Below are 21,232 nucleotides of genomic sequence, written 5' to 3'. Positions count from 1 at the left end.
CATTTTGTGCTTCTCATGTGTATATTCTTGTTCTTATACAGATAAAAGGAAGCATAGATGAATGGATGGAAGGAAGGAGACAGGCAGATATATGGCTAAATGGACAAAACATTTTGTAAGAATAGGATCACTCTTTACAAGTTCCTTTTTTTAGATTTATTTATTTATTTTTGAGAGAGAGCGCATGCACACACACACACAAGTGTATGAGAGGGGCAGAGGGTAAGAGAGGGAGACACTCCCAAGTGTACTCCCCATTGAGCATGGAGCCCAACTCGGGTCTTAAGCCCATGCTCAACCAAATGAGCCGTCCAGATTCTCCTGCAAGTTTTTTAAAATACTAGATTTAGTTTTTCTTAAATCTGTAAAAAGAAAAATAAACTTCATCCTAAGAAATATTATATTCCAAAAGATCCCTTTAAGAAAATAGATTTTGAAAACCACTCAAAGATTGCCAGAATCATGCTGCTTTTAACTGCATTTTCAATACATCCCCCACTCACATACCTTTTATTCATTTTGGTTGATTTCATTTTTACTTGTTCAAATTTATTTATTATATTCTCTACTTCAACCTTAATTCCCCTCAGCTTTTGAATTTAGGTCTTGGTTCTGGTTATTAAAGAGATGGAATGTTTTTCATAAGTCGCTTAGCCATAGCTTCTCCATTCTGGAATTATTTTGGTTTGTTTCTTATTGAATAAATTTCCTTGATGCATTGTTTATTTCAAGAAGGGTTCATGAGGTCCACAATCTGCGATGTTTTCATGTTTAAGTTTTATATCTAGGCAATTTTCTGTCATGTATAAAGGAAAAAGATAATGTGTGTGTACCATTACAAAAATGACTACTTAGAGAAATCAAAATTAATAATTCAGGAAAAGAGAATTCTGGTATGAAAGCACTAGCTGACTACAACTTGAATAAGAACCACCTGCCACTCTTAGCTGCCACTTCCTAGACAGTGCTAGCAGATCACACCCCATTCATTGGCCACATTATTGGATCTCCAGTGACTTGGAAGGATGAATGCTGGCTTTCATAGTGACTCAGTTTCTTTATGAGAAACTCTCATATAAGAAATTTCTCCAGAAAACCTTCTACATGGAACAGTCCAGTTAAATATGACTACTACTCTGTAAGGAAAACTTCTGCATGCCTGAGAAAAGGTTAGAAAAAAATCTTTGGGTGAAATACTACTGGTAACTTGTTTCTTTTTTTGATTTTTCTGTATTTTCCAAATCTTTAATAACCATGTTATTTTTTTCTTTAAATGAAAAAGTAAACTTTACACTCAAAAAGCTAGCATCTTGAAGAAATTATATTTAAAAATCTAAAATTCAAATTATTCATTTACCTCTAAGGCAGATAAATAAATGTTTGCTGACTGTTCAGCTCAGAACCTGTAGTATTTGACTATGGACCTCAAGATCTCTTCCAGGTATTTCTCATAAACATTTTTTTTATTGTTAACTGAATAATTTATTGGCCTTAGAATTATTCTTACTGTTTGGGGAGTTACAAGGTACCTTAAAAGCTGAAAATTTGACCAGGATATACATTAATCACATTTTTTCTAATATATATTACCAGGATTTTATAGCAGTATTATAATTGATTTTTAAGTCAAATTTAGACTAGCTGTTATAAAATTTCTATGCAATTTATACTATTCCATTAATACTATATCTTGATATACAGTATTTATGTAAAAGTCTTACTACCTTATATTTCATAGAAGGGAAAACTGATAATGTATAAAATTGAAAATGCAGTTAAAAGCAGCATGATTCTGGCAATCTTTGAGTGGTTTTCAAAAAGCTTTGAAATCACATTTAATCTGAACAAAAGTGCTTCATAAAATTAATCAGCTGCTCTTTGATTTATCGTTTAGATATTCTTATTTGTTATTGCTGTGAATATTTAAAAGAATAGTTTAGGGCAGCCCAGGTGGCTCAAAAGTTTAGCACCACCTTTGGCCTGGGGTGTGATCCGGAGTCCTGGGATCGAGTCCCACATCAGGCTCCCTGCATGGAGCCTGCTTCTCCCTCTGCCTGTGTCTCTGCCTCTGTGTGTGTGTGTGTGTGTGTGTGTGTGTCATGAATAAATAAATAAAACCAAATAAATAGTTTATTTAAAATTAGTAAGGCCTGAAATTATCCCATCCACATTCTCACTTTTTTTTTTTAGCTCCATTTATCATTTGACATGAATTTTGGGTCAGTTATCCTTCTCTGTCAGATTGGGTAAAATGTTGATTATGGGCAGCAGTTCTGAGTGCAGTGAAACAGCTGTGTTTCATTGTTACACCTCAGCCTATTTGGAGATACTCATCTATCTTAGTGTTCCCATTGTATTAGTACTATTGTTACATAATTACTGAATACACATTCAACTATGTTTGCATTTGTGGTGCTTCTGTCCATTGTTTGCAATATTTAGAAATCTTATCTGGAACAAAAGTCATCAAGCCTGAAGCTCTGGGTAAACCAGCTTCCAAAACTGAAGGTTGCCTGGCTACTCCTAAGAAGGCTGGAGATTCTACAGAAACTGATTACTGTGTTCAGTTTCAGAATGTAGGTATTGAATTTCAAAATCATATTCATAATTTTCTTGTTTTATAATACTAAAATTAAATAATAAATAATGAAACATATGAAATTTCTTCTGCATCAAGCATGATGTTCTAATCTTACTGAACATTTACTGATTTCCTTATTTAGTAGAACATTGTTACCATTTTTATTCAATCTGGTTTTTTTTTTTCCTAACCACCTATGTTCAGATAAATCTAATATGTAAATATACTATAATGAAGTAATTCTTCTCCCTAAAAGGATTTTTCAGGATACTGTGGTGAGAGTAAGGAGACAGAGTTAATTATGTTTAAAAGAGTTCAGGAAGCAGAGGAAAAATGGAGGGGTGCACAAGCCCTAATTGAGCAAATTAAAGTTACATTCTCAGAAAAAGAGAGAGAGCTGGAAAATAAGATGGAAGAACTAAAGAGACAACAGGAAAAGGAACTCTTCAAACTGAACCAAGACAATTACATTCTTCAAGCCAAGGTACTAGACACATTGTCCTATTTCTCCTATTTCTTTTTATTGATTAAAAAATACTTGTACTTCCTGCCAAATGCATTGTTATCCTTTGTTCCTGGGGCTGTTTGACTTGATGTATTTGCTGTATAAAATCTGAACCTGGTTCCCAAGACTGCCTCCTCACAGCAGAGCTTAAATCAAACCCACTCAGAAAAAAAATGAAAATTTAAATTGGCTCATTTTGATAACTTTCTTCTGTTAGCAGTCTTTTTTGAAAACTAATCCCTTAGTTCACTATGACCTTCCAAGAAGGTGATTTCAGAAAAAAACTGCTATAGCAGGCCTAGATTCAGAGAATGACACTGTGTAACATTTCTGAGTTACTCTCATCACCAGAACGATCAGCACAAAACATCATATTTTATGATTTAGCTGTAGTTGTTAATTTTATTGTTTTAGATCTATGTACCTTGAATTTTCTATTATTCTTCCTCATTTCTCACTTCATCATTTCCTTTCCTAAGTAAAATAATGTCTGTATTTTCTTTAAGTTAAGTAGCTTTGAAGAAACAAACAAAAAGCAAAGATGGTTACATTTTGGAGAAACAGCTGATCCTGTCACTGAAGAAAAATTGAAGCAAATTCAAAAAGAAATACAAGAACAAGAGACACTTCTTCAAGGATATCAGCAGGTATGGTGATTTTTCTGCACTTTGTGAATTTGTTCTTGAGATCCTTTGATTGTAAAAAAAAAAATAAGGCATATTAAAATATTTCTGTATCAGGTAATAGGAATTCTGGCAAATATGAGTAAGTAATAATTGGACTAGCCTGAACATTTTTCATGGGTATATAAGTAAAGTGATTAAGAGCATGGGTTCTGAGTTCAAAGAATCTGGTGTTAGCCTTCTTTCCACCTTCTGTGCAGCTTTGGACAAATCACTTCACCTCTCTAGGTCAATTTCCCTATCTGTGAGTGGGGATGGTAATAATAGTAGCTGCCTCATATGATGATTGTGAAATTAAAATAAGAAAATGCAAAAAAATAAGTAAATAAGAAAGCACAAACTAGCCTCTTAGTACCTGGCACACAGTAACCAATTAGTTCATGTAGCCTGTTATCATTTTTAATAGCTATATATTCCTTAGAAGCTGCCTTATTTTTCTTTAGTTTTCTGTAATGCTTTTCAGTAGATTATATGGACTAGTTTTCATATTATATTCAGTAATACAAATCTGAAATTAATTGCCAATGTGTTGAGAGTGAAAAAAATTCAATTAAATGAGAGAAAATCTGTGTGTCCTATAGAAGTCAGATATTTGACTGGGTGACGGGCACTAAGGAGGGCACTTGATGGGATGAGCACTGAGTGTTATCTATATGTTGGCAAATTTAATTTAAATTAAAAAAAATTTTTTTTAAAAAGAAGGCAGGTAAAATTTTTTTTTAATTTTAAAAAAAGAAGGCAGGTATTTGCCATGTGTGGTGGATTCTTGGTGATGTTGACTAGCTGCCAGCCAGAACAGGTTTAGTGATCTCCAGCATGAAAGTTCATCTCAATTTTTTCTTTTTTTCTCTTATTTCCCTCTCCTTCTCTTCTTCCGTCATTACCTTTTTTTCTTTTGACCATAAGGCATCAGATCTGCTAATAATAAAGCATTGTCATCCAAGGATATCCAGAGGAAACATTGTCATATCAGTGATTCACAACTTTCCTGTAAATGAAATAGTACTGATTTTGTAGGGCACACTGCCCTAGACTTAGTGAGAACCTTCTAATCCTTTGCCTACCATTCTGATCTTGCTGTAGAGAGCACACATTTTAGTTTGTTTGGTTTTTTAAAGATTTATTTCTCAAGAGAGCGAGAGTACAGTGGGTAGTGGGGGGGATGCGAGAGGCCAGAGGGGGTTGCAGGGGAGATGGGGAGAGATTCCCAAGCAGACTTTACTCTGAATATGGAACCTGGAGTGGTTTTGATCCCAGGACCCCAAGATGATGACCTAAGCCAAATCCAAGAGTTGGTTGCTTAACCATTTGTGATAACCAGGGGCCTGAGAGCATGTGTTTTTAAGGAGTTTTCACAGACCCATAAGGATGCCAACCACCTTTTCTCACAAAGCACAAAACTTGCATATCTTTAGTCATTAAATTGCAGGTGTTTGAGGACAGACCATCTCACCAAGCACATGGTAGAACAGTCCATGATTTTTATTAGATTCTCAAAGGTTCATCAGATTCTTAATTTTAAAAAGGTTAATAAGCCATACCATCTAAGCATAGATTGGTACTTTCTCCCTTTGATCTCATTGTTTGAGTCACTGTTTAGTCAAAGGCTGGTGGAGAAGTGGGCCTAGTCTCTGATCTGCCTTGTCCTTACACTTTCAGAAATACCTGGTCTCTAACTCCCTGCTCAGAGGGAATTCCAGAAACAACCCTGGAAGCCCATCATGGCTATCTCTATCCAGTGACTTCATTGCAGGAAGCCAGGCTAGAATCAGAAAACAGAGGATGCAGACAATCCCAGCGGTCCTTCCTGACCCTGATCCATAGAGTTGGGATGTGGTTATTCCTGCAAGCACTCACCTTCTCATTCTTGTGAAATACAGTGCCTTGTACTGACATTAGGATCTTTGGCTATAGGAAATTTTGCAACTTTTTTTCAAGTAAGCATTTTGGAGAAAATTGTTTTCAGATAACAAGTTTTCTTCCGAGATGATATATAAAGAGTTTTTAAAAGATTTTGCTTACTCAAAAACTGAGTAAATTTAAAAGACTATGAAAATTTTTAAAAGATGTGTCTGTTGTGAGCATATATACTTATGCTATATAAGTACTAATGACATTTACAATGTAATTTTCTGTTTATAAAAAGGAAAATGAAAGACTGTATAATCAAGTGAAAGATCTCCAAGAACAAAATAAGAAGAATGAGGAGCGAATGTTCAAGGAAAACCAGAGTTTATTCAGTGAGTTAGCTTCCTTAAAGTAAGTCCTTTTTGAATTCTTAAAATCAAAGACACTTAGACTATTTCTAAGCATTTTATTGTTATATTAATAATATATTTATTTTTACTTAGAACTGAAAAATGCTTACACTGATTATAGTTTGTAAGTTTTATAGATTAATATTCAATGTATTTTAGTGTTAGATGACCAGTAGTACATATTTTAGTATTTTCTGCATACTCATATTTGAGTTTGACATCACTTTTAGGAAATTGAATATATAGTATTCCTCTTGGTCAGTCATTAAGCCTGAGTTGCTTAATCATTTCCTAAGGAACCATATGATAATAATACTAAAAATATATATGTCATACAGTATCAGGTTCTGTGAAAATAGAGCCTGAGGTAAGGAGCCTTATGGAGATGATTTCTTGGAGGATAACTTTTAGGAGAAGGGGAATAAGAGAAGCAAGATGGGATGAGGGGAAGGAAGGTAAGTAAGAATTCAGTCTTAGCTGGGGACTGACTTTATTCTATTCTCACCAGAAAGCTCAGGAAAACAAATTGCACCACAGTGTTGGTCCTGCTTGAGGCAAGTGGAGCAGCCTTTAAACCCCAAACTAGTCAGTCACTGGCTGAGATATGCCTAAGGAAGGGAGTGGGGGCCTGTAAGCCTGGGGGCAGAGACTGCTGTTTGGCTGAGGGCATTTCTCCAGAGAATAATTTATGAGATGTACTAACCAGCACTCAGCACAGCAGGCTCATGGAGGACCAACACCTGCTTAGGAATCCTATTTCAGACTATAAGATCTTTGGATATTATTACATCCAACTTGAACATACTAAATGAAAATAGCTGAACTCATAAACATGGGCAAGTTAGGATACTATCATCTTTTAGGAAATGGCTCCCCAGTTTTGACCCCACTTCACATAGACACCTAATCATTCAGGTAGGACTGCTATTAGAAGAAGCTTATTTGACCTTTAATGTATGACCCAAGCCAATTGTGATAATCTGCATAGGTCTGATGCATGAAAGCATTTATATCTGATTCCTTTCAGATCAAGTATGCCTCGGTGAAGTATTTTAAAATACCACATCTTGTATTACCTGTGTATTAAAAGAGATCTATTGCTGGATCCCGAACTAGCTTTAATGAACTTTTACTTTTTAATGAAATAGATGGTTTCCTTACTACATTAGGATTAGATGATCTTAATTTTTTTTTTTTATTATTTATTTATGATAGTCATATATATAGAGAGAGGCAGAGACAAGGCAGAGACAAAGGCAGAGGGAGAAGCAGGCTCCATGCACCGGGAGCCCGACATGGGATTCGATCCCGGGTCTCCAGGATCGCGCCCTGGGCCAAAGGCAGGCGCCAAACCGCTGCGCCACCCAGGGATCCCGATTAGATGATCTTATATGGATTCCTAAACTCCTTGTATAATGTTTCTAGAAAACCAGAAAAATTGATTCTGACTTCAAGTAATAGACTATGTCTGGCTTGTCAGTTACCATGTTTGGTGGTTTGTGTTTCTTAGAAAGGAGCCTAGAGTGATGTGGCAGGGAGGATGTAACACCATAGGAAAAATGCAGCACATCTTTCTGGGAGATTGAGGTTTTTTTTCTCTGAGAATTAGAAGAAAATATTTTATTATAAATCAAGATGTTAAGGCTTCAATTCTTTTAAATTGAACAAACACCTCCTTTAAAATGTAGTTATTTTAGCTTTTTAATATTTTAATCTTTAGAATAAATAACCTTTTTCTTCAGTGGCTCAAATAGTTGCAATGTCCATTAGATTCTTTAATTTTAAGAATTGTATATTTTGTATTTAAGAGTACTTTGCTAAAAACAATCTTTTTGTTTTCAAAATAAATCAGAGAACAGATGCACAAAAATCGTTTTCTGTCTCAAGTAGTTGAAGATTCAGAGCCCACCAAAAACCAGAATTTTACAGATCTGTTAGCAGAACTACGGGTGGCACAGGTAAGTTGGACAAGGATTTTAACTACTAGTGATAGTAAAGATTATTATAAAAATTTCTGTATGTGTAAGAAAATCTGCTTATAAATTTTACACATTAAAAATTAGCATTTAGGGCAGACCGGGTGGCTCAGCAGTTTAGCGCCGCCTTCGGCCAAGGGCATGACCCTGGAGACCCGGGATTGAGTCCCACATCAGGCTCCCTGCAGGGAGCCTGCTTCTCCCTCTGCCTGTGTCTCTGCTTCTCTCCCTCTCTCCCTCTCTCTGTGTCTCTCGTGAATAAGTAAATAAAATCTTAAAAAAAAAAAAAGCATTTAATATACATGTGACCTTAGTAGAGAAAATGACATAATATTGGTTTTAAATGGCATCCTCTTTATAATCTAGCTTCTCATCTAGCTATCATCAGAGCCATATTGGAGGCATAACCTTACTTAGAACATGTATACCTTATTTTAAATTCCTTATTGGAAATGTAAGCTAAAATAGGAAAACACTTTGAAGATGATTGTTCACCTTAAAACGTTAGTTAGCTTTCTACCTGTCTTCAATAGACTGTGCACTTCTATATATTTTTTAATGTATTCATGGTGGGGGGTGGCAGAGACACAGGTAGAGGGAGAAGCAGGCTCCATGCAGGGAGCCCGATGTGGGACTTGACCCCAGGACTCCAGGACCACACCCTGGGGCCAAAGGCAGGTACCAAACTGCTGAGCCACCCAGGGATCCCAGACTGTGCACTACTAGAAGGCAGAGACTGTATTTACAAATATTTGCATCATGTGTACCTAACACCAATATGAAATAGAATAGCTGCTCCGTAACTTTTTTCTTTATTTTTATCGGATCATATTATAAAGGATATGGCTTAGAATTTTCTAAAGAAGTATTTATCAGTGGGAGAAGTTCTGGGATTTGCGGGCAAGTTAATTCTCCTTTAGGTAGAACAATTCCATGTATTGCGTGATTTTTATCATCCCTGTCTCCAGGAAATATGTGCTCATGGCACTCACCAGTGATTATAAGAATCAAAAGCACTGCCACATTTCAAAACTTGTCCCTTGTGGAAGGGTAGTTAGTTCTCCCCACTCCCTCCCATTAAGAACCATGGCATGAAACTAAAAAGCCCTTTTAATCTATTTGCATGACTATATGAATTAGAAAAATTCCAATACACACTACTTTTTTTGTATAAAGTTTTGTTATACAGAAATCCAAACACACCCTACTTCAATAACATGTTTAACAGGTTTTTGTAGTGTATATAAAATGCAGCTTCAAATGTGAATCTGTTAGGCAACTTTCTTCATGGGCATACATAGCATGGTTAAATGGGTAGATAGGCAGATAGGTTAGAAGAAAGTGAATGGTTGGACTCCTCCTAACTTCCTTATCAATAGGCCTCAAAAATTCAATAGTTAAAAGAGAAATTAATATTGCTGTGTTTTATGAAGGCTTGGAAAACCGCAATAAGGTTTCAAGCATTATATTAGCTTTATTCAGACTCTATTAATTAGTGACCTTTTAAAAGGCTATTTTGAAAGTATTTTTCTGACAGATAGGAAACTAAAACTGCCACAAAAGCATGAGAAAATACTGGATAAAATATAATAAACATCTTGTAAATACATGATGTAAAAGCTCTCAGGAAAGTAAGAGAACTCTCTAGGGATCCGAAATGAGGGATAAAAACCTAATAGTAAACATCTGTTCCTAGACCAGTGGTTCAGTAGCCCCGGGTCTGAGCTTAAAGAGCAAAGTGGAGACAGGACACTTGAGTTCAAAGGACCATATCCTTCAGTACAAGAGCGGACTAGGGAAAAAAATCCACCCACCTTCACAAGGGGCTGAAATGTCAAGAAGCTTCTCTATCTTAACTTGATCTCTAGTTAGGGAGGGGCAGAAAGTCTCCTGCTGAGTGCCCACGTTTTTCCTGATTGTTCAATATAAATGTCATCCCTCCTGCCTTCGTTTGTGTTTTAGTATTCGAATTAACACTACCTGCAAGAGTTGATTATGCTCAAACTGAAAAAAATAATGTATACTGTGGTCTTGAGTCAATGATCACCTCTAGTGAATCTAGAAGAAACGAATGCAAAACAGCGCTTAGAAGTATACACCCTTAGCTGAGCTCACACAGTATTCCTGCAGATAAAAACCCACTAACAATATGCTTACAACACAAAATTATAAAACCCAAAGAAACCATGAGAGCAGGCATGGGATGATTTAATAAACAGCAGCATTAGAACTTCAATAAAATTATTGGATAGACTATACTATAAATAGACTAAAAATTATAACTATCAGATACATGAAATGCTAAAATATATATTTTTAAAAAATAATGGCTGAGAATTTCTTAGAAATGATAGAAGAAATGAATCTCAAATTTAAGAAACCCAGTGAGCCCAGCTGAAGAAAAAATAAAAATCTACATTTAGGCCCCCAATGGTAAAACTACCAAAGGCAAGAAAAACCTAAAAAGACATTTTTTTAAAAAGTGTTAGTTTAAGATAATAGCAAAACTTATTTGGAGATTTGTTTATTTCTGCAAATTCTGTAAGGTGGAATGTAAAACACTCTTAATTTTCATTTACTTTGGTATTCTGAGTTTAGTTGGGTTTAGAGCAAAAATTCATACTGGGAAAAGTCTCTAATATATATATATAGAGAGAGAGAGTATATTTGTGTGCAATCTAACTTGTACCTTAAGAATTAATACCAATTAGTGTAGTATTAAAATACAAGTTAGGGTGCACCTGAGTGGCTTAGTCGGTTAAGCATCTGCCATCAGTTCAGGTCATGATCCCAGTGTCCTGGGAAAAGGAATAGTAATAATATGAGTTGTTTCTCTGTAAAGCATAGATAGAAACACAGCAAAAGCAAAGGTTCTGAGCTCTTTTTAGTATTTCGGGGTAGGAAAAAGAATGAGGCTGACCACTGCTTTCATTCAGTCAGCCTTTATTGAAGCACCTACCACATGCCAAGCACTCATCCTGGCATGAGCAATACAGGAATTATACAAGACAGGCATAAACTTGCTCACTAGGAACATGTATTCTAATAGGGAAGACCATAAATAAATAAATGAAATAATTGCAAATAAAAAGATGTGCTTTGAAGAATATAAAAATAGAGAATAAGGGTGGGTGGGAAAGAGAGGGTAAGGCAGTAGTCAACAGTGTGCTTTAGGAGACACTCTGAGGAAGTTGTCAAGAGCTGAGAGCTAAAGAGAAGCAGCAGCCAACTATGCAAAGATTGAGCCTACCAGCCAGGAGAAAAACATAAGCCCATATTCAGGAAGGGCCTTGTTACTTTCTAGAAGTAGCACGTCTGAGGCAGAAGTAGGTGAGTAAACACAAGTTCAGAGAGGCAGAGAGGAGACCCTCTCCGAATGTCTGCATAGTAATTTATAAGGGAGTGCAAGTACTTGTCAGCCCCAACCCTGTCCCCACAGGATTGACCTGGGACATTACTAGCCTTCTTCAAGGTGGAAACATGCAAACATAGAGTGAACATCCATTTAAGTGTCAATTGCACGACTGGACTCAAGATGTTTACAATTCCTTTGAGTTCTAAAACTTTGTAATTTTATGAAGTAGACTCTACTAGAGAGCATTTCTAAATTGATTGAACTAATTAAACGAAAGGTTGTTGTAGAAAGATCCTGAGCATTCAAAAACGTGAAACTCAGTGCTCTCTTGACAAGACATCTACAAAAGGTCACACAGAAGAGTAAAGAGTTAAATGACACAATTAAATCTATGATGCAGTTAGAAACCACAATTATAGTGTTTTAATGAATGGATTTATTTTCTTCACAAGACTGGATTTGGGATTATGAGATAGAGTGATAGAGAATTTTAAGAAGTTTATTTTAAAACTTAACTATACTGAGCGTACTGCTGTGACTCCAAGAGTTTCTTCAGCAGTTATGAGTTCAGATCAGTGGGCACTTATTGAGTACTAGCTGTGTGTTTAGTGTCATAAAGTATACAAGTATTAGTAATAAATTAGTCTTAGTCCCCATAGAGTTCTCAACCTGATAGAGGCATGTACACAAATCAATATCATATGACATAGAAAATAATACTATGCTGGAGGTACAGTGAACGTCTACTGGAGCACAGAGGAGGGGATTATCAGGAATACCCTAATTTGAACAAAGCTTTGAAGGATAAGTATGATTTTGTCAAGTAGAGGAATTGGGGGCAATTGAGAGTAGTACTGAAGTAGGGCATTTGAGCATTCAACTTTTTTTATGTGCCAAGCATTTTTTATGCATTTTTCATACAAAGGTTAGTAAAATAAAACTCTGCTTTCCAGTAAACATATGTCAGGTGGTGATGAGTGTTGTGACAAGAAAATAAAACAACATACCTAGAAGTCAGGATGAGGGTTGCTGTTTTACAAAGCGTGATCAGGAAAGATCTTCCTGGGGTTTCATTTGAGCAGAAATCTTGATGAAGTGAAAGAGTGAGCCACCTGGCTATCTGGTGGCAGAGTACCGAAGGCAGAGGAAACAGTAAGTGCAAACACCTTGGGGTGGGATTGTGCTGGTTCTAGTCAAAAAACAGTGCGAAGTCTCTGATGCTGGAATGAAGTGGGAAGGGAAAAATTTAGGGTAGATATGGTCAGAAGCATGGGCAGGGCTGAGTTATGGGATACTGATGGTCATGGTAAGGATTTTGGATTTACCCTGAGAAGGATGGGAGCCACCAGAGAATTTTAGACAAAGGGGCAAAACTTTCTGACTCTTTAAAACATTCTAGAAGAGAGAGCTCATGAAAAAACCCATACATATGTGGTCAATTGATCTATGATAAACACAAGAATATACAACAGGGAAAAGACAGTCTGTTCAATACATAGTGTTGGGAAAACTGGACAGATACATACCAAAGAATGAAACTGGACTATCTTACACCAAATATAAAAATAAAGGGAGACCTGGGTGGCTCAGTGGATTAAGTGTCCAACTCTTGATTTCAGCTCAGGTCATGATCTTAGGGTCATGAGATTGAACCCCACATTGAGCTCCATGCTGGGTATGGAGGATGCTTGGGATTCTTTATCTTCCTCTGCCCCTCCCCCAACTCATGCAAATGCACACTCTCTCAAAAAAAAAAAAAAAAAAATTCAAAGTGGATTAAAGACTTGAATGTAAAACCTGAAACCACAAAACTTCCAGAAGAAACCGTAGGCAGTAAGCTCTTGGACATTGGTCTTAGCATTTTTTTTTTTTTAGACCAGTCTCCTCAGGCAAAGGCAGCAAAATCTAAGATGAACAAATGGGATTTTATCAAACTTAAAAGCTTTTGCACAGTGAAGGAAGCATCAACAAAATAAAAAGGTAGTCTACTAAATGAAAATATAATTTATAAATGATATATATCTGATAAGGGGTTAATATCCAAAGTATATGCAGAATTTATACAACTTGATGTCAAAAACACATGATTAAAAAACAGCCAAAGGACATAAGTAGACATTTTTTCAAAGAAGATAGACAAATGGCCAACAGATACATGAATGTATTCTCAATATCTCTAATCATCAGGGAAATACAAGTCAAAGCCATAATGAGGTATCACCTTACACCTGTCAGATTCACTATGGTCAAAAAGGCAAAAAAATAAATAACAATTGTTGGCGAGGTTGTAGAAAAAAGGGAACCCTCTTACACTGTTGGTGGGAATGTAAATTGGTTCAACCAATGTGGAAAACAGAATGAAGGATCCTCAAAAAAAATCAAAAATAGAACTACTATATGATTCAGCAATTTGACTTCTGGTTATTAATCCAAAGAAAAGGGAAACACCAATCTGAAGAGATACATGCATTATGTTCCTTATAGCATTATTTACACTAGGCAGCATATGGAAGCAACAAAAACATCCACTTATAAATGAACACCAAATACTTCTAAACCATGCAAAATGATGAGATCTTATGCTATTTGTAGCAACATGGGTGGATCTAGAGGGTATTATGCTAAGTCATAAGTCAGAGGAAAACAAATACCATATGATTTCACTTATATGTGAAATAAACGAGCAAACAAAACAGGCTCATAGGTGCAGGAAACAAAGTGTTTGATTACCAGAAGTGGTGTGGGGCTGCTGAGGGGGTTGGAGGGCAGGTGAAATAGGTAAAATATAAACTACCAGTTATAAAATAAGACACAGGGATGTAATATATACAATAGGGAATCTAGGCAATAAGGTAATAACTTTGTGTGATGACAGATCATGACTAGACTTATGGGGATCATTTCATAATACATAAAAATTTCAAGCCACTATGATGTATTCCTAAACTAATAGGATATTTATTGTCAGTTATACTTTAATTAAAAGTTGTTTTAAAATTAAAATTTCTTTGGCTACTATGAGAATAGACCAGCTGCTGAAAGTAGAAGAGGCATACTGGTTAGGAAGTTATCGCAGTAATCAAGGAGAAGTTAGAACGGTTCATTGGAAGGTCTCTAGGCTATGTTGAGTTAGGTGAATAAAATTGATTCTTGTAGGCTGTGAGGAGTTATTAATAATTTGGTAGGGTGGGTAGTAATGGCACCAGAACTAAATTTAGGACAAATAATTATGTATTTATAAAAAGTGCATATGTAGAATTTATGATGGATGGGGTAAAAAAAAGAGCCTATATCACACTTTTTGTGGTCAGAAATAATTTGCTTTTGTAATTGTATGACTATCAAGAAAGAAAAAAACAGTTTATTGGAAGACATCAAAAGACTGAAGCAAGATAAACAAGCTCTTGAAGTAGACTTGGAAAAAATGAAGAGAGAGAGAGACCAAGCCAAAGATCAGATTGCTTATGCCACAGGTAAAATGCTGAGCTGAAACAGCTTACCTTTACACTCATAAGTATTCTAATCTTGAATTTAAGTAATAGCAATTGCTGTTACTACTTAAGGAATCAAAATGCTATTCCTTGAATTATATTGTAATTTTAGAAAAAAATTTAAAATTAAATTTTAGAAAAAAATTTAAAATTAAAATTCATGCTGTTGGTTTTAGCAGGAATAATTGCAGGATAAGAAAAAATTAAGGTTATTTTTAATTTGTGGCATCTTATATTTATTCATGTTCATGTCTGTCACCCTAGCTGGATTGTGACCTTCCTGAGGGCATGGTATGCCTTTTTTTCCCTGGATCTGAAACCTAGGCTCTCAAGTATTTACCAAATGAACAAATAACACTGCACTGTGTTTATAGAAAACACAAGGATAAATGTGACATTTCCCATCAGGGAAAACCAAAGAAAGAAGAATGAAGAAAAGTTTAATATTAAAAATTATATAAATAAACATGAGTTGTGTTAATGATAAAGTTTTGGAGTATAAGTGAGGCCTGGAGCTGATGACCAAGGAAGAATTCTTGAGACGTCTTTGGTGCAAAATGGTGGTTTTATTAAAGCATGGGGTCAGGACCCATGGACAGGAAGATCCCTGGGCCTGTGAGGGGTGGCTAATTATATACATGGGAGTTGGGAGGGGTTTGAGGATAGTGTACTCTCTAAGGAATTTTGGAAGCAAGATTTCCAGGACCTTGAGGGGGCTAGCTGTTGTTGGGAAAAGTCACTTATTACCATCTAATAAAATAATAAAAGGGTCTCTGAATCATGAGACCCTTCAGATGTATATCGGTGGGCCATGTGCTTGGAGAATGATTGCCAACACTTATTGTGGGGGCTTAAAGATAAAGGACATTTCTAAAGTAATTTTTATATGTTAAAGTAGACTTACAGGCTTCTGGGGATTGGGCTAAGACTGCCTTTTGCCCTCAGCAAAGTATTAACATCAAGGCAGTTGAGTCTGTAGGGGAATGTCCCTTTGCCTGTTTCAAGGACTTGTATGTGCTGCCCCATACTTGTATTTTGTCCTCAACTAGTCCTGTTTCCCCATCAGTACTATGGTACTAAATAAGGCTGTCAGGGAAGAGTGGCATTTGAGCTGGGCCCTGACAGATTGAAAGACACAGAAGTGAAGGGATGGAGGAAGGTTGCTGGATGAGCATGTTATTGGGTGTGGCTGTGATTGGAGCTTAGGTTGACAGAACATAGGGCTAGAAAAGTAGATTAGAGAAGCCCTTATGAGGGTCTTTCTACTGTTATATTCTGATCTTCATTGTAAGATACATACAATAAAATCCACTTACCTGTTTATAAGAAAATTACATTTGCTTTCTTCATCTGTAAAATAGAATAATAATAATAGTACCCATTGTATGTTTTGTGTTAAATGAAATCATGCATGGTAAGCATTCTCTAATGTTTCCCATGGTAATTTTTTATTATAGAAATTCTTCGTGTTTATTATCTCTTGAATCCAACATTTATTGTCCCATGAAAACAACTTTGCTTTTATAATGAAAGTCAGTGGGACAGCAATGGATTTATCAAATTTACACAGCCAATTTTGCTGTGAATTTGAGGATTTGGACTGTGAACACAATATTCATCTCTCTTTACTAATAAAGTAAACTGGATACTACATTGCAAATATCATCTTTTTTTCACTTATTTTTTCATAATGCCTTCACTAGATAGGCATTGGTTTTCATATAATTTAGTTTATTTCCTTATTTTGGAAAATTACAATCAAGTTCAGGAGTTCCATTTTTTTTTTCGGATTAAAAAAGGGTTTAATTAAATACAAGGAAGAGGCCAGGCCTGGGGGGTGGGGGGGTTGGGGGGGTGGTCACCTGAAAGCACGAGTCCCTGGGAGCCCCTCCCCCTCCCCCCTCACGATGCCACAGCTCAGTGGCTGCAACCAGGTCCCAGTGACCTTGCACTCCTTGGGGGAGGAGGGGCACGGGTCTCTCCAGGCCCCTGGACGCTGGACAGGGACATGTCCTCAGCCTCCTGGGCCCTCAGACCCACCGTCCCCCTCCTGTGAGAGGCACCAGCCAGGAATGGGATGATCAGAAAACATCCATAAGACACAGGGGAAAAGGGGACCTTTCAGGTGAAAAATTATGTGAAATAAAAATTTTACAGGTGAAAAATTATATCAAATAAAAATTTTAGAAGAAACACATAAACAAGAAGTAAGTCGCCTGCAAAAAAGATTACAATGGTATGCTGAAAATCAGGAACTTCTGGATAAGGATGCAATTCGGCTTAAAGAAGCAAATGAAGAAATTGAGAAGCTCAGACTTGAGGTAGTAAGATCATTTCAGTATGTACTTCTGTGATGAACTGTATTCAACAATTAGTTCTTCTTAGCCTTGTAAGTGTAATGGAATCAATACCATAAACTCTGTTAGTGTGAATAGTTGGTTTCGGGTTTCATTTGCTCTTAGATGTGTAGTCTATTTTGGATTGGACTGAGAATAAATCTAAGCTCCTTATTAGAACCTGTCAGGTCTCTCTCCAGCCTCATCTGTGTCACTCTCCAGCCACACCAAACCTCCCTTTGATTCTTGATCATGCCACACTTGTGCCACAGGTTCCCTTGGTCTTGATTACTCTGGTCTAGTTTCTTCCATGTCTCATTCATTCAAGTCTCAATTCCAATTTCTACTCCCCAGAAAGACCTTTTCCGATCTCCTCCTCTAATGAAGCTACCAGTCCTCCCCCCTTCTGACCTTTCTTCCCATTCTGTCACTGTTTTATTTTCTTCATAGAACTTGTCAAACTCCAAAGTTATTTTATTTACTTGTTGATTTATGTCATTAGCTTATCATGTGTCTCGTCCACCAGAAAGAGTATAAGCACTATGAAAATAGGGATCTGGCTTATCTTGTTTGCTCTCCATATCTCCAGCACAGCACCCTGAAAATTAATAAATGAATGACTGAATACATTATGTGTATCTCCTAGTGTTTCTATGGTGTGTTTTAAATATGCTTCTTAACATTTTCTTTACTTATTGATAGGTTGAGAAGCTGAAAGCTGAGTCTGGAAATCCATCTGTTCAGCAGAAGATACGTTTAAAAGAGAAAGCAGCTGATGCCAAAAAAATTCAGGATCTAGAGCGACAAGTATGTGTTCAGGATAAATTTTTATTAAGATATTTTATATGCAGTGCATTTTATTTTATATACAGTTCCTTCAAAATATAATCAACCTGAAAATTCTTGGTTGTATTCATTTATTTTAATATAGAATTGCCCTTGAAACATACTTGATATATAATATTTAAGGTGATAGTAATAAAAGTAATAAAATCATTTTATATAGTCTGTGGCTTTCTGCATAAAGAATTTGTAGGCTCTTGTGCCTCATTGGATGGTAGAACTGTGGATGAAAGGTTATTTTGCATTCCAGCTCTATTAGGCATCTAGAAAAAAGGAAGCAGCATTTTAAAACTCTAGGTATAGAGTTAGGATTCCTTCTCCTGATGAAAGTCCATGAGAAAGAAGTACAGTAAAGGAGATCCTTGAGTTTGGAACATGTTAGAAGTACTTGGGACGTTTAGCCCCCAAAAAAGCTTAATTTTGAGTTCTTGCTCTTTCTAAGCACTGTCAAGCTTAGAAATATTCATTTCATGGTCAGTGTAGCTGGGAGACCATTTCAAAAATCATATAGTGATGCTTATTAGGGTAAAGTTTTTTTTCATTGAAGTAGTTGTTTTCGGGTGTTATATGTTGGCAAATCGGACTCCAGTAAAAAAATATACAAAAAATAAATAAAACAACAAGCAAAAAAAAAAAAAAAAAAAAAAAAAAACAATGCAAAGAATCATGAAGAAAAAAAATGAAGTAGTTGTTTTCAGGAGTGAAATATTAACTTCCTCCTTCTGTTTTTGAAACTCTGTAACGTTGTTTCATTTGTATTTACAACTCAATATAAAAACAATATAAGAATTTCCAGCCATGTTCATAGGGAGCATGAACCTGTAATCAAATAATGACATTTCAATGTATGGCCATTATTCCATCACAAACCCAAAATTGTGAGGTCATCACTGGGCTGAATATTAGCCCGGTTTTATAAAAGAAGAAAAACTAAGCAAAAAATTAACTTTGTTACTTTTACAAGACCTGTTCTTCTATTAAAAGGTATGGTTTGGTACTTGGGCTTAGTAGCCAGGAAAGGAAGGAAAAGGACAGATGTTTTGAAGAACTAGAAATATTCTGAAATAACTATATCCAGGATTGCTTGGCTGTTAGTGCTTAAGATTTAAATTAGCTAATGTAGATGAAGCCATCCAGAATTTAGAGAGAGAAAGGACCAAAGAAACTTGATGACTTTAAGAGAATTAATGTAGAACTAAATGTATCAGAGTGAAAAAATGTAGCATGCTTAAAAGCAAAATTAAGACTTGAAATGATGATCCATATTGACTAGAAATACAACACTTTATACAATTACTTTTCTCTTTTACTAGTGGTTTTGTTAAAAATTTATTAGTTTACCATTTTAAACTGTATCTTTCTAAAATACTGCTCATTAATAGTATTTTTATAGTTTACTACATGTGCATTTCAGATCTTATTCTCTTTCCATGAACATTTCTATCCTAATGATTTTAAACCTTAACATGTATTTTAAGTTCAAGTATATCAGCATATTTAGAATCATTTTGGAGCCATATTCTGAAATAAATAAATTATAGAATAAAATATCTCCTTTTCTAAATAGTCATATAAGTAAAAAATGGGGCTAGTTATAATGAAAATTTCAAAAACAAAAGAAAATTTCAGGGGCAGCCCGGGTGGCTCAGTGGTTTAGTGCCACCTTCAGCCCAGGGCCTGATCCTGGAGACTTGGAATCGAGTCCTACATCAGGCTTCCTGCATGGAGCCTACTTCTCCTTCTGTCTGTGTCTCTGGCTGTCTCTCTCTCTCTCTCTCTCTCTCTCTCTGTGTGTGTGTGTCTCTCATGAATAATAAAATCTTAAAAAAAAAAAGAAAATTTCAGATTATGCACAGTTTTTTATTCATTCGTTTATTTAATGGAATATTCCATGGTTTAATTCCCAGTGAGAATTTTTTTTAAATATTTACTTTGTATGATAGCCCTATTGGTATTGTGACCAAAGAATAATGTTACAAAGCAAAATTAAAGAAACTACAAATAAAATCTGATTTTCCTCCAAAAATGTAATAAAACGTTAAATCATAATTAGGAATGCTTGGGTAGCTCAGCGGTTGAGCATCTGCCTTCGGCTCAGGGAATGATCCTGGGGTCTGGGATTGAGTCCCACATCGGGTTCTCTCTTCCTATGTCTCTGCCTTTCTCTATGTGTCTCTCATGAATAAATAAAATCTTAAAAAAAAAAAAAAAGAAAAGAAAAAAGACAGGATGCCTGGATGGCTCAGTAGTTGAGCACCTACCTTCAGCTCAGGACATGATCCTGGAGTCCCGGGATCGAGTCCTATATCAGGCTCATTGCATAGAGCCTGCTTCTCTCTCTGCCTGTGTCTTTGCCTCTCTCTCTCTGTGTCTCTCATGAATAAATAAATAAAATCTTAAAAGAAAAAAGAAATCATAATTAAATTGAAACATTTCTTAAAATTTTAAAGCATTAATTATAAATAATGTTAAAACTTTCATTTTTAAAATCGAAATCTTCTCTTCAATATATACGGTGTGTAATGTCTGTGTGTATACTTTATATGCTTAGATCTACTCCAGATAACTAGATTTTTAATACCAGAGAAAGCAAAGCTTTGAAAATGTTGCAGATAAAATTATCAATATTTGTATCTGGATGTATTTCAATTTATGGTACATATATGAATGTGCAAGCAGTTTCCATGAATGGAAATATTTGCTGTTAACTGCAGATGATGAGATCCTTAAATACTTAACATGAACAATATTCAATCTATAAATAGGATTTTGAGCACCAGCAACCCATCTTGCCTTAGGAAAGGTAGTTTTTAAGACCAGATCACAATAAAAGCCAGCATTAGCAAGGCTTCACTGTATGCTGGGCATTCTGCTGCTAAGCACTTTACCAAGATAAATGTCCTTTGATCCTCACCTAGATGTATCCGTGCAATGAAATTGGTTTTGTCGTCATTCCCACTTTACCACTGAGACAAAAGAGATTTAGATTGAAGAGTTGACATAGGTCATAAAGCTGGTGGCACAGTCTCAACTCCAAACATACTCCAACCACTGGACTGGACTGCCTCTTAGATGCTTTTTTTTTTTTTTTTTTTTTTTTTTGCTATTTTATTTTATTATGCTCAGAGGGTAGAAAACTGCTCAACAAAGAATTTAGTGTTTTAATATGTTTTTCTGAGATATCTTAACTATAATACCTTTAAC

The 21,232-nt window shown here is 35.7% G+C and overlaps 1 protein-coding gene across 18 annotated transcripts in view; it reads left to right on the top strand.

The window, feature by feature from the left end:
• Positions 1 to 21,232, top strand: part of CEP162 (centrosomal protein 162) — a 93,702-nt gene that overhangs the window by 49,377 nt on the left and 23,093 nt on the right. For all 18 annotated transcript variants that reach the window (XM_072736542.1, XM_026007443.2, XM_072736532.1 and 15 more), the window contains 8 exons: positions 2,443 to 2,576; positions 2,838 to 3,065; positions 3,593 to 3,733; positions 5,916 to 6,028; positions 7,880 to 7,985; positions 14,705 to 14,831; positions 17,007 to 17,170; positions 17,888 to 17,992. In XM_072736542.1, the coding sequence (XP_072592643.1) occupies positions 2,443 to 2,576; positions 2,838 to 3,065; positions 3,593 to 3,733; positions 5,916 to 6,028; positions 7,880 to 7,985; positions 14,705 to 14,831; positions 17,007 to 17,170; positions 17,888 to 17,992 (1,118 nt within the window). The remainder of the gene's footprint in view (positions 1 to 2,442; positions 2,577 to 2,837; positions 3,066 to 3,592; positions 3,734 to 5,915; positions 6,029 to 7,879; positions 7,986 to 14,704; positions 14,832 to 17,006; positions 17,171 to 17,887; positions 17,993 to 21,232) is intronic.

Source organism: Vulpes vulpes, chromosome 1 (assembly GCF_048418805.1).
Source record: "Vulpes vulpes isolate BD-2025 chromosome 1, VulVul3, whole genome shotgun sequence".
In the NCBI taxonomy this organism is placed as follows: Eukaryota; Metazoa; Chordata; class Mammalia; order Carnivora; family Canidae; genus Vulpes; species Vulpes vulpes.
This window is presented reverse-complemented; position numbering and strand designations above follow the sequence as displayed.